General features: G+C 39.2%; 1 protein-coding gene across 1 annotated transcript in view; it reads left to right on the top strand.

Annotated features, from left to right (window-relative positions):
* DBX2 (developing brain homeobox 2) overlaps positions 1 to 15129 on the top strand; it is a 30556-nt gene that overhangs the window by 4913 nt on the left and 10514 nt on the right. The window contains exons 2-3 of the mRNA XM_068273645.1: positions 2988 to 3313; positions 11295 to 11390. Coding sequence (XP_068129746.1) covers positions 2989 to 3313; positions 11295 to 11390 — 421 coding nt within the window. The 5' untranslated portion in view covers position 2988. The remainder of the gene's footprint in view (positions 1 to 2987; positions 3314 to 11294; positions 11391 to 15129) is intronic.

Here is a 15129-nt window from a genome sequence, read left to right as displayed (position 1 = left end):
TGTCCCTTACTACTAACAATTTCACTTATGCCATACAGTTTTCTTTATCACATGTTGAGAGCAGCTAAAATTAGCTGTAAGTTTGTAGCCTCTCATAAATAGTGTTTTCATCTTTTTTAGACCTGTAGATTAAACTTGTTGATAAAGTTTAATATTGCAGTTTTAATCATATTGCATACCTTTTTGTCAAAGCAGTACGTGTCACAAATTGCTACAGATGTACGTATAAAAAAGATAAAGCAAGCTGATTTTAGTGAGACTAATCACTAAACTGTCTATTATTTGGTGATTTTTAAATATTGCAATATACCATAATCTTTGTGGGGCTGATTTCTCTACCTTGGAATAAAGAAAACTGGTATAAAAAGAAGCAATTATATAAATCTACCAATCAGATTTAAGCTCTAAATTAAACAAGGATCCTTATTGGTTAACCAGGGTAACTGTCCCACTTTTGTGCTATCAACGCTCTGTATAATATGAATATAAAATACAATGATGCTGTCATTTACACATTTTAAAATTACTGTGTTCTGACTGTGATTGATTTAGGGCTGGTTCACATGGGCGTTTTTGTGGCGTTTAAGCAGCGTTTCATGGGATCTACCGCCGTCCCCATTCAAGTGAATGGAAGCGTTTAGAGCTGGCTTTTGCAGGCTTTCATAAAAGCCTGGCGGTAGATCCCAGGGTTGCGTCTAGTCTCGAAAGCAACATGTTGCTTTCAGAGGCGGTAAACGCCAGGAAACAATAGCAGAGACCAGAACTGCTAGCCTTCAACGCTTCCCAAAAGCCTTCAAAAGCTTGCTTTTAAACGCTAGCGTTTAAACGCGGCGCCAAGCGAAAGCTCAGCAGACGCCCGTGTGAACCAGCCCTAACTAGATAATCATAATTAGAGGAACCAAAGCAGAAAGAAGTATAGCACTTAGTGATGGTTCTGTCTCCACAACTATACTGATCCCCCCTTGAGTATATTAAAGCTACACAGTAGTTGGTCAACATTTGTTGAGCTTTCATCTCTGAATATGTTTAGGTAGCCAATAAAAAATATCACAGGCCTGGGGCAATTATCCCTTTTCCTTTGCTAAGATCTATAGATAACATGGTACCACGTGTTACTGCTATTTTTTTCTTTTGGATCTACCAAGACCCAGATAAACAAGAACCTTTAAAGTAAATTCAGCACCTGATATAATAATACACTGCTTTGTAGGCCTAAAATGTTTAATTAAAATAGACCTATACATAAAAGCTAGGGAAAAACTACATCTAATAAATGCCTTTGTGACTCCTACTCCTAGATCCATCTTTCTGTGCGTGCTGATGCTGCAGAGAGTGGCTGAGCTGTAGTGTTTGGCTGGTCCAGCTCTCTCACCCCATATGTCCATACTTCAGGCCCAAGTGACATGGTTCCTCCCCCTCCCATGCATGTTAAGGCTGTAGGCAGAAATGCTTACAGTCTTGCACGCTTGACACATGCCACATGTGATGACATCATTTCCTACATGCATGCACACACAGTATTGTGCTAGATGAAGGGGAGCGGAATGGCGTGCAGGTTGGTAAGAGGCTGTGAGTATTAATAGTTATGGGAGGTGTTGAGTAGTAACAGTAACTGCTCAGATATATATATACCATATATATATTTGTCAAGACTATTCAGATCATATGTAGCCTTTACTGTTTACTCTGAAGAGGTGGTGAGAATATGTACTCTTCTTTAGCTGAAAAGCTTTGCGTCTTTATCTAGACTACACTGTGATAAATCACTCCAGCTAGTCAACTACTTTCCTCATATGCAGGGTGTAACTAGAGGGTAGCGGCCCATGTGATTGCAGGGGGGCCCAACTACGAATACAACTATACTTCAGATCAGGTGTTTTGTGATTACACTTGTTATGGGTGTGGTCATGATGGCCACACTTGTTTTATGACCCTTGGGAGATGGGCCCCAAGGCCGCGAAGGGCACCAAGGGGAGGCAAGTGAGGGGGTGTGAACATTGGGGGCACTTAAAGTTTTGCTGGGGAGCCCCATGAATTGTAGTTATGCCACTGTTCATATGTAAATAACTTAGTATATTATTATTATTTTACTATGACTTATATTGGGGCCATTTCTAACCATACAACAAAGTTAAGTCCACGGGCCTCAGACTGTATCCAATCTATCACGGAGAGTCACAGATTAAGGTAGGAGGTCCATCAAGTCTCCAATGCAATAAAGTCCATACCCATACAATACCCTTACAATAACAATGGTTATACAGCAACAAGAAAGCACAAATGTGCTTTCTTGTTGCTGTATAACCGCTGATGAAAAGCAAATAAAAAGTTGAAACTTACTGCAAAAGGGTCGAGTCCAGATTGGATTGTATGGGTATGACCATTTCTAACCACACACATTTTTATTCTCATTTCAGTATGTCGCAGTCACCTTCATTTTTTTAAAGGATGTTTTTCATATTGAAAGAGTCCTTAGGCAAAATGTATTGCAGGGTGTAAGTTAGAATTCATAGAACAGCTCAGGAAAACTTTGGCTACTTCAAAATTGAACTGGGTAAAACTAAAAAAAAATATTCTTATACTGACTGGGGCTTTGAAGTGAACATAAGCTCACTGAGTTGGCATAAAGCTCACTTAAGTTAATCATCCCCTTAGTTGAATACTCTCAGTGGTAGTAAATACATTCTCACACAACAGCAAGCACTTTGTAAAAAAGTGCATTTCAGAGGCCAGTATTGCTGTGCAGCAGTTAATTGTTGTCCATGTCATAGCCATTTGACATAATGAATGAGTTGGACACACCTTCTCCTAGAAAAGCTGCTTGTGTCTTATCTAACTTGCTGCATCTTGAAGTACAAAAAAAACTATTCAGGAACAACCTCTGCTTTGCTGAAGTAGTGAAACTGAACTGGGACCCAGCACAACTGTTCTGTGAGGCAAAGAGGCTGGAGAGCTGCAGATAATTCTACGTAACATTGTTTATTTAGAATGATGCCTGGAGTGCTATCATCTCATGCGATGAGCTGGAACCTAACTGAACATTCAACTTTGGTCCATCATACAGCAGCTCCTCATGTGTATAGGGGACTGGGCAGAAGTTTTCTAATAGATGATCTGTTAAGAGATATGGAACAGCCAGCTAGCAAGTATATTCCAGTGACTTGCAGCTCTTCTCCAATCACTCTGTGTCCTGCGGTGAAACAAATCAGCCCATCAGGAGGTACATATCCTACATCCTGGGTTTTTCAGCTTGTTAACCCAACAGATGGATTGGCAGCTTACCATCCACACACAGGCTTTCATCCCAATTCAGGTATGATTCTAATTCTTATATATTAATGAATATTATCTGATCAACTTGATTGATAGTAAAAGAGCTGAGTGGCCACACACAAGCAGATTTAGAAAATTGTATTTTAACATCAATTTTAGAAGTCAACAGATTTGTAAAATATTGATCAAAACTATTTACTAATGTTCTCCTGATTGCAATAAGAGAAGTGTTTAAAAAAATTATCCACCAATCATGAGTTGTCTTGTTCGTTGTGATTGTTTTTATGACTGGATTGCAAAATTGTTTATGGATTTAACTGGTGGATTTTTTTTAATTATAATTTAAAAGGATAATTTCCAATGTGTCTGTTTTTGTCCAACTTTATTTGACTTTGTTATACTTTATCAGAGCATTTATATAACTGCTCAGGCTGCGTTAACAGTGGGCATTTATATAACTGCTCACGCAACGTTCCCTGTGACAGTAGGAAAGCAAAAGATTGGGAAAACACATTATCCACACATTGTGTCACATACACTGAAGCATACAGTGAATGAAAAGTATGCTTCACTATAACTGTTATTATACCTGTTTTATGGTAACGCACTGCATGCATTTACTGCACGCTGTTATACCACAACATACCCTCCGCACTGTGAATGTCGCATAGGTGGTGCATTGCAGTGCAGCAAGCCATGTTCCCCGTAAGGCACCACTATTAATGTAGCTTCATTCTTACATTTTTTGCCAGCTACCCATAGTTCCAAATGTGAGCTCAGCAGAAAATGACCTCATATGTTCAAGTTCCAAACATCTCTAGAAATATTATTAAATATAACAGACGGCTCTGTTCACAAGAGCCTGCAATCTATAGGGATATAATAATACTACAAGCCCACAGGGTGGGGTTTTACTATAGGAGTAATTGCTACACCCAGGTTAAGTCCAAACAGTCACATTTTAAGAAAACTTTTTCATTTTTCCTAAATGTCCTAAAATTCTATCTATCCCAACTGGGTAAATTAAATTACTAAACTATAAAAAATGACTATACACTATAGAGCAGAATCAGATGATATCAATTTTATTTTAAAAAATCATATTGTCATTTCTGACTAGCCAGTAGTGGGAAAATCAATATTTTTAAAACTTTTATATACCACACAAGATGTATCACATGCATAAAGGATGCAACAAATAATTAAACCAAATTGAAGTTATTAAAATAAAATATTATTGCTTAAATGTTGCAGACTTTTTGTTTTCTTTGCGACAAAATGTTTAATTTATTGATAAATATGTGAATACATTACAAATACAGTTAGGCCTTTGTCACACACACAGATATTTGTAGCAACAACGTATCTTTAGCAAATGTTTAGTCGCTGCTAATACTATCCAATATATTTGCTACCAACTGTGTCCCACAAGCATCAACTTGAACCTTTACAGCCTTTTAACTACAGTTTGGTACTTTGTTGTAGTAGATCTACAACTGTAGCAGCATATTGTAGCAGCACAATAAAAATCAATGGAGATTTCCACCATCCATCGTGGAAAATGTATTAAAACTTAACAAAATAGCTTTCCAGTTTAAATTAATGTTACTTTTGAGACACAGAAACCCCTTAATAATGTATTGTTGTATTGTACTTCCACCATTACTGGACTGCTGTGATTAAAATAACCCTGATCCTCCACTGCTTTCCAGTACAAAAACATTACAGTTCCATAAGCTTTATTTTTTTGATTCATTATCACAATAAAGGTCTATAGACCTCGTAGTGACATATTAGGTTATTCCCACAATGTTCAAAATACCTCCCCTGGCTACTCCACCAATTATGTTTGGAGATAACTACTCTTATATTTGTAATAGGCCTGTGATTGGCCACTCTGATGATGGCAAAGTTGATGACAGAGGATAGAGATAAGAGGTGATTGTTGTGCATGCTTCTTGTCCAAATATATAGGGAACAGGAAAGTTTTCAAAAGAATGTAGAAAGGTGAAATTTCCTCTGAAAAAAAAGAGCAAATTTTGCTGCAAAATCAAGAAATGGTGAAATTGGCATGCTAATACCTTGCTGTCAGTGCAAGCCAATGAGAGAAAGATTTCAGGTTTCTCAATGTTTTCATTTGTAGGAAGTGGTTTAATTCTTCCTAATTTGTCTTTCTGTATTTATAAACATAAAGTGCAATGAAGAGGGTTTGAGTTGACTAAATGCTATTTATTGATACTTATACATTTGGCACCCGCATTTAGCTGTTGTTGGCAACATAATCCTCAAAATAAAACTTACATTTCTAATGGTGCGTATAAATAATTACCCTTCACAGCAGAAATAATATTCAGTTTACTATTCTGGACTCTAATAATAGTATGTTTATTCATAAAATTTTAAGCATTCCAATAATTCACACATAATTAAACAATAATATGATTCATTAATGGGGAAACGATTTAACATTTTCTGCAAACAAGCCAATAAAACATCTGGCATATGCCATCTGTTCTGTAGTATTAATTGCATGCTAGTGGACATTGTTGTATACACCAGAATTTTACATCATTTACTGTGTTTAAAATAAGTTAACATGTCTGTGGTTTTGTATAATATACATTCAAATAATGCTTTTACTGGTATCAGCATTACGAATTTTGTACCTATACTGTTTTTTTTTTAATTATCTTATGTTTATACTTATGCTTTAATCACACATAGGGGTTGTTTCATTAAACATTGGTAATATTATCGTGCATGCACAGCAATATTACTGTTACTTCTATGCCTAAGTACCGTGAGATACGCTACTAGCATGACCAGAGATACTCCAGTAGCTTGCCTGTTAGTATGGAAGGAGTCTTCACACCTTATTCAGGTACATAAACACTTTTATCTACCTTACCACAAAGGTGAGTACTATACACCCTAGCTGTCACCCTTAAAGCCTTAAAGTGTACTTGAGATAGTGTTTAATGCTGTGTTTACACTTACCTGGGGCTTCCTCCAGCACCATGAGGTGTGTGGGCTCCCTCACTGTCCTCTCCGGGGAGTTGATTTTATTTTTATTGATTTCTGTAGTGTCAGAATCTTCCGTGGCACTGTACAATAGATTACAAGGTATAACAATACAATATAAACAATACAGTTATATTTAACAGTACACGACAATGGTGGATAACATGACATGGTGAGACACAACAGTACACAGTACACAACAGTACATAGTGTACTAGTCCTACTAATAACTTTTCTGAAGTTCTCTTTTATATTTTTTTCATTGCAAGAATACTTCAAATGAAGTATCTAGTCAAATGAGTCAGCCAAACAAGATGCAAGTGCAGCCCGACTCTTCTTAAAAGTAAACAGAAGCCAAAACACTTATATTTGGCTAAGGAAACACTGCTAATAACTAGAAAGGTTTATAATGTTCTTCTGAATGAAACAGATCTTATGTCTCAGTGACATGGCTGCTGTTTAGAATTCACTCTTAAAAATGTAACCTTATAATCTGAAAATAAAAATATGAGACTCCAGGAAAGTTCTTTTTACGATTAGTAGTACAATAATAAAAATTATGCAATAACCATTATGACAACAGTTCAAGACATGAGTGTTATACAGGCATGTTGCTTGGCTATAGCAATATAGGCCATAGTAAAAAATTGCCCATGTCTAAGATCCTTTCAACACAGAAGGGTGTGTGCATTAAGCACCAAGTGAAACCTGATATTTCTAGCCTAGCAAGTCTGGCCTGGCTTAATCAAGAGGCATAGCTCATGCAAACTTGAATTTGCTTTCGCTTGTCAGAATATGCAGGGTTATACAACCAATTACACCGCAAAATTTTGCCCTGCAGGGATTGGTTCATGCTACATCAGCACTTATCCAGGGGCGCTGCGTGGAGGCCCCCCATGCCCCCATGAAACAGGGAGCAGAACAGAGCCATAAGCCCTCTCACTGCTCAGAGCCCTGTAGCTGCACCCCGGGGGGGGGGGGGGGGGGGGACTGAGAAGTGCAGGGGACCCTCCCAAGCATGGCCAGTCAGGTTGGATGTGAAGCAACACTACACAGTCATTTTACATTCTCTCCAGAGATTTTCAATCAGATTAAAGTCTGGGCTCTGGCTGGGCCACTTAAAGGGGTTCTGTGGATATTTTTAAAAACATAAACTGACACTTACCTGGGGCTTCTACCGGCCCCCTGCAGCTGTCCTGTCCTGCGCTGTCCTCTACGATCCTCCGTTCCCTGCCTTCCTTCACAGTCCAATTATTCATCTAACTAGATGAATGCAACTGCACCTGCGTGGCCGCACACGTCCTAGCTTCCACTCACGTCTCCGGGGGCTTACTGCGTAGGCGCAGTACGAAATTTTCTCGTACTGCGCCTGTGCAGTAAGCTCCCAGAGACACGAGCAGGAGCGAGGATCACACACACTAACCGAGAGAGATAGTACCAGGGAGATAATGTAACACACTCACTCCAAAAGGACAGTCCCTATAGGTATAATGGTAAGTTCGGTCGCTCACAAAAGTACAATATTATCGTTAAAACTTAAAAAAGCACCTGAGTATAGTGCTTCTGAATGCAAGATCGACACTGATTGGTGTACGAGCTAAGTCTTATGGAGGTCTTTGCTTATCCCCCACACACACACAATTGTGGTGTGGTGTAGCTATTCCATATAAGTAACCAATCCTGCACGTATGTAGGTGGTGATGGTACAGAAGTGCCAGGTCGAAGTGGCTTAGTACATACAACCTGCACTACAAGATAAGAGTACACAAAATCTACCTACTGTATGCTGAGGTACAGAGCAAAAAGTGGTGCTATTTACAGGGTTCTATTTACATAGTGTTTGCATTGTATCAGCCAAGCGGTGTTGCTCAGCCCCATCCCCAGCAAAGGTATGCCGTAATATGCCGTAATTCACACGGAGGTTGTGACGCGGCGGTACTTCCGGTGGCAGACGTCGTCACTTCCGGTTGCGGCATTTCCATAGTAACTGGGGACTCCACTTCTTGTAAACATTGGCTATGCGCCTAAGTGGTCAGGTTAGCCCGATGGCGTGTACGCATATAGTTACACATGCAAACTGCATGCGACTATGCATAATAATCACTGCGTGTGTATGTAAACGCACCCATGTATACAGTGCGTAGTCATGCGTGTATCTGCACGCTGTGAATTCCGCATTCCCCCACTGTCTGGGTGTTGGTATGCATGCATAAGCATCCGTGTTGGATGCCAAATGTCAAAATCCATATGTTGATAGGTCTGGATCTAGATCGCTTGACTGATACAATGTGCCCCGACCCGAGGCCACGTAACTGGTATGTTTTCATACACTTGACACACCCTGCGGGGTGTGTGTAAAGATTGTCCTCAGTATTTAAATGGGCACCGAACAGGGTGCATCAGCTCTGATAGGGGCGAATTGCTGGGGGAAACTTTGTTGGTGGGGGGTGCACTTTATTGCAATGTATATATGTATAGCAACTTTGAAAAAGCCGTTGGGTGAAACATGTCAGTTGATATCAGTATGCAAACACTATGTAAATAGAACCCTGTAAATAGCACCACTTTTTGCTCTGTACCTCAGCATACAGTAGGTAGATGGTGTGTACTCTTATCTTGTAGTGCAGGTCGTATGTACTAAGCCACTTCGACCTGGCACTTCTGTACCATCACCACCTACATACGTGCAGGATTGGTTACTTATATGGAATAGCTACACCACACCACAATTGTGTGTGTGTGGGGGATAAGCAAAGACCTCCATAAGACTTAGCTCGTACATAAATCAGTGTCGATCTTGCATTCAGAAGCACTATACTCAGGTGCTTTTTTAAGTTTTAACGATTATATTGTACTTTTGTGAGCGACCGAACTCACCATTATACCTATAGGGACTGTCCTTTTGGAGCAGGAGCGAGGATCCCCAGATTTGTGCGTCTAGTTAGACAAATAATTGGACCATGACAGGCAGCGGGGAACGGAGGATCGTTGAGGAAAGCACAGGACAGGACAGCTGCGGGGGGCCGGTAGAAGCCCCAGGTAAGTGTCAGTTTTTGTTTTCAAAAATATCCACAGAACCCCTTTAAGGACATTCACAGAGTTGTCCTGAAGCCACTCCTTTGATATCGTGGCTATGTGCTTAGGGTCATTGTCCTGTTGAAAAATGAATTGTCGTCCCAGTTTGAGTCAAGAGTGATCTGGATCAGGTTTTCATCCAGGATGTCTTTGTACATTGCAGCAGTCATCTTTCCCTTTATTCTGACGAGTTTCCCAGTTCCTACTGCTGGAAAAACATCCTCACAGCATGATGGTGACAACACCAAACTTCACTGCAGGGATTGTATTGGCCTGATGATGAGCAGTGCCTGGTTTCCTCCAAATGTGACGCCTGGTATTCACACCAAACAGTTCAAACTTTGTCCCATCAGACCAGAGAATTTTGTTTTCCATGGTCTGAGAGTCCTTCAGGTGCCTTTTTGCAAACTACAGGCAGACTGCCGTGTACCTTTTACTAAGGAGTAAGGCCCTTCTCCTGCTATCAGTTTAGATGGCCGGCCAGCTCTAGAAAGAGTCCTAGTGGTTTTGAACTTCTTACACTTACGGATGATGGAGGCCACTGTGCTCATTTGAACCTTCAAAGCAGAATTTTTTCTGTAACCTTCCATAGATTTGTGTCTCAAGACAATACTGTCTCGGAGGTCTACATACAAATTCTTTGACTTCATGCTTGGTTTGTGCTCTGACCTAAATTGTCAACTGTGGGTCCTTGTATAAACAGGTGTGTGCCTTTCCAAATTATGTCCAATCAACTGAATTTACCACAGATGGACTCCAATTAAGCTGCAGGAACATCTCAAGGATGATCAGGGGAAACAAGATGCACCTGAGCTCAATTTTGAGCTACATGGCAAAGGCTGATAATATTTATGTACATGTGCTGTCTTAGTTTTGTTATTTTTATTAAATTTGCCAAAACCTCAAGTAAACTTTTTCCACATTGGCATTATGGGGTGTTGTGTGTAGAATTCTAAGGATAAAAATTAGGAAAATGTGGAAAAAGTGATGCGCTGTGAATACTTTCCGGATGCACTGTAAGCCACTGGATGCAGTCATCTGAAATTACAAGTGGAAGCTGGACATGCAGCCAGTCAAAAATTGTACCTGCATGTCAGTGCTTTAAGAACAACTAATAATTAAAAGGTCCGTTCAGAAATAGGTCATATTTTGATTTAGGAAAAAAGGGCGCACAGAGCAAAGTGGAAAGAAGGGCGCTGCCACAGACTGCAATGATTAAAGCCGCAATTAGTGGCAATAGAGGGAAATTTGGTTGCAAATGGGGCAATAGATGAAATTTTAGGTGCCTGGAATTTGCGGCTATATATAGCAGGTGCTGCCCCCATTTTATCAGGCGCCTCCATGCATCCGAATGGGGCTTAAAGAGGGAGGTAGTGGGGGCACACAGTTTACTAACAAAAAAATAAATGCAGGGTGGTTATGAAAAAATGTCCTTATAAAAATGTCATGGCAATTTTTAAGAAATATTCTAGGGCCATACATAATCAAGCACACCTAACTATAATCAAACTGAGAGTTGATAGGTACTTCACATATATAATGGCTAGCTATGCACAATGAGATGCAAATAATACTGGCTTCTATGTAAATGTAATGCAAATTGTATGCAACTTGAAACTGGGTACATTCGGCAGCACATGCATTTGACTGGTACAAATTCAAGCTGCATACAGTATGCACTACATTGCCTGCGAGCCGGAATCACTTGCATCCTACAATATACAGTAATGACAAATAAAACATGTATAGTACATCATTTTCCAATGCTATAGTTTGTATGTATTTGACACAAAATTTATATAGCAATAGATTGCGTATGAAAATTTGCTGAATATGCTGTATGCTTACTATCTTGTCTACTTTGTTTTCTCCAGTGAATAGATGAAATAAATAGTAATTACTTGCTGTTTGTACACTTTTTGCAGGTGTTTCCAAATACTACTTTTTGCCATCGATGCCCCTCTATCCAGCATGCTGTGGTGGGTCCTGTCAGAATTCTGCATCCCCCACTGCTTTTCCAAGTAAGTCTTTATGCTTCATCAGTAATGCTTGACTTACTTTGTAAACCAAAGCAGCAGGATTTAATGGGTCCAAGAAAGCTAATTGATGATGCAATGGAGAGGGGCTAATTCCTCAGAAGAATCACAGCGGTCTATCTTTCAGGGCCTTTTCCGAAGATTTATCCTGTATGAGAACGCTGAACAATTGAAAATGCTCGAATGAAAACCAAACCAGCAAGACGAGAAGCTAATAGCTTCCTTGATATGGGTAGAATTTTCCTATTCATAAAGGACATTTGAAATAAATAAATGGCCTGTTTTTTCTGCTGTGCAGCACATTGTTAATGAATAAAAGATACTGTGGTGAAACAGAACAATGAAATAGTAGTAATGGTATTTATAAGTAGATGTTTTATTAATGTGTATGAATGGCTTCCAAAGGTTTGCTGCCCTTGCCAAAACAAGGTAAATAAAGCATATGTGAGGAAAGTATTCCAAACACCTCTAGTTGTGACTTAACATTGCTTTCAGGTGACCTTAACAGAGTTCAACTAAGCTTCTGTTTGGAAAGTCCTGTTTTCTCTCCAGTGCTCCAGAATTCCCTGTCCCCCTTCCTGCTGTTTTTTTTTTTTTTATTTGTTTGTTTCTTCTTTCAATTAGTTCCAAAACAGAACCACTAGGCAGCTTAGGTAGAGCAGCCAGTCCTATTCAGAAGGTAATTATGTAAATGAACTCACAGTAAAATGCACAGGCAACAACAGAAGAGCATTTATTGGCTGTTCTCCTGACTAAAGATGCATACACACCATCAAATTCTGTCTTTCACCAGGATTGGGACTCGATGTCTCAGGCAACAGTTCAGAGCTGAGTTCTGTAATAATGTGTCACTAGTCTCTAGTCTAGAGATACATTCTGTTGCTATGTTGCAGGGAGGAGAGCCAACAATACGTGCAAAACAAAGTAGCATGGAACAGGAGGCATGAATAGGTAAACAATGCCCTTGTCCTGTGCTTGGCTGAGTGGATCCGCCAGGCAGATCGCTTGCCGTCATATCAAGGGGAATTGGGGGCTGCGGTATACACACTGGATTCTTAACCAACCAACTCAGTCGAGAACAATTTAGGTTGTTTCCAAGGCTTTACTCCATTTATAGAATTGTTATACAGGGTCATACATAGATACAGTGGTTTTTCAAACTAGAAATACTGCATTTGATGATGAACACCATTTACAAAAATAAAAAAATATTCATTTTCCATATGACCACATTGGCACCTTCACTATCTCACTTCCAGGACTGGAGACATCCTTTAAAGCAATCCTTAAGTGAATAAAAAATAACCTTACCTTAGTAATGGGAAGTCTCTAGATAGTCCAGGGGCATCCTGGATCCTTCTGCAAGTGCTGGTGGGATGTGACCCAGTGCTGGGTCCATCTACACCTATTTGACCCAGTGTGTCAAATAGGTTTCCGTTGTCCCTGACTGAAGCTATAGATGAGCACAACAATACTGGCCTTGCGTAAGAACAGTCTGCACATGCTCAGTAGATGGAAGCACTTGTGTGCGCTTCCCTTTACTGGCCATGCACAGACTGTACTTGTGATGGGTTCGTCAGTGGCCGTGATCATGGACAAAAGATAAAGAGAGACCAAGTACTGGAACAATGGCACATCGAAGGATCTGGGAAACCTCTGGACTATACAGATGCTTCCTACTACCGAGTTAAGTAACAATTTTAAAATTTTTAGTTACTTCCGGATTGCTTTAAAGGTACATGTTTAAAGAGACACTGAAGCGGGAAAAAAAATATGATATAATCAATTGGTTGTGTAATATGGATAATTACTAGAAGATTAGTAGCAAAGGAAATATTCTCATATTTTTATTTTCAGTTAGAGTGTTTTTTATAACATTGCATCAATCTCTAATATTTGCAGTTTACACACTACTCAGCATTCTAAATGATTTTACAGAGCAGTCTTGTGAACTATTGACCTGTCCTCTGGAGAGAAAAAGAAAATACAGTGAATGACAATTGAGATAACAAGCTTCAGAAGACAGAGCTCTCTTCGACTTTGAAAGTCGTGGAGCTCAATGGCTTTTTTGCATAGATAACAACTTTCTTAACTCTTCCTGTACTGGAAACAATATTAGACTTAAATCTTTACTCCTAATGTTTTATTTCTTAGCTGTACTACACATACAAATCATTATATCATAATTTTTTTTCCGCTTCAGTGTCTCTTTAAATTACACCTCTTTTGTACAAACCTATGTAAGTAAATATCTTTAGCCCTTTCAGTCTTGCAAAGCAGGAGAGTGATAAGACTTGCTTAGTACTTGGCAGCATTCCTGTTTCCATTTCCCAATTATGGCCCAGGTTCTTGCAGCATGAGCAGTTACCATTGGGAGATGAAAAAATCTTGTGTCATGTGGACAGTGGGAGATAAAGAGCAATAGTACAGAAAACATACTATTTACAGTGTTCATTCTCCCAATATTAAGTATACTACAAAAAGACATTACACCGATTTTAAAATATTTACCGTAATTCTCTTTGAATGTACTCATCGCAAGTTTTAATTCTGTCAGCAAAAAACATTGAAACTTTTGAGCTTGGTTAATAAATATTGCAAGGAACTAAGAGCAGAATTACACTATGTATGTATGTATAGAAAATTGTAAAAATATGTTTGGTCTGATTTCAGTAAAGAAAATTCAGATGATTACTATGGGTTACAATATGTGGCACTAGTCTTCATTGCAGATCATTTTTTTTGTCCTCTTCTAGCTACCAATTAGCTTCTCGCTTGCATAATAGAAGAGAGGGTTGAATAAATAAGCGGAACATTGAATGGTTGCTAGTAAAATAATTTTCTACAGACAACATACATGACCCACTTTGTTCCTTGCACTGCTTACGGAGTAGGACTGCTTGTGTTGGTAATATATATTAGCACCATTGACATGATTATACCTTGAAGGGTGGTTAAAGTATACTACAAAAAGACATTACACCGATTTTAAAATATTTACCGTCATTCTCTTTGAATGTACTCATCGCAAGTTTTAATTCTGTCAGCAAAAAACATTGAAACTTTTGAGCTTGGTTAATAAATATTGCAAGGAACTAAGAGCAGAATTACACTATGTATGTATGTATAGAAAATTGTAAAAATATGTTTGGTCTGATTTCAGTAAAGAAAATTCAGATGATTACTATGGGTTACAATATGTGGCACTAGTCTTCATTGCAGATCATTTTTTTTGTCCTCTTCTAGCTACCAATTAGCTTCTCGCTTGCATAATAGAAGAGAGGGTTGAATAAATAAGCGGAACATTGAATGGTTGCTAGTAAAATAATTTTCTACAGACAACATACATGACCCACTTTGTTCCTTGCACTGCTTACGGAGTAGGGCTGCTTGTGTTGGTAATATATATTAGCACCATTGACATGATTATACCTTGAAGGGTGGTTAAAGTGAATGATTTATGTCAGGAGAGGCAGCAAACTGTGGCAGTTTAATGAGCTTCAGGCTTATGAACATCTCTCAAGGGGGTGATACTTTCCCACAGAGCTTCTTACAGGGACCTAGTTGCATTAGAATGGATGACAGGACTGTGACCAATTGGCACTTTCTCTTTACTCATCCACACGCGACTTAACCACAATTTTTCACCGTGCAGATGAACTTTAGGAACCATTTCACGCTGAAAAGGGCTTGGCAAGGGTCATTTGGCCTTTTGTAGTGCCGT

Source organism: Hyperolius riggenbachi, chromosome 3, assembly GCF_040937935.1.
Source record: "Hyperolius riggenbachi isolate aHypRig1 chromosome 3, aHypRig1.pri, whole genome shotgun sequence".
In the NCBI taxonomy this organism is placed as follows: Eukaryota; Metazoa; Chordata; class Amphibia; order Anura; family Hyperoliidae; genus Hyperolius; species Hyperolius riggenbachi.
Note: the sequence above shows the minus strand (reverse complement) of the source record. Positions and strands in the feature narration are given on the sequence as shown.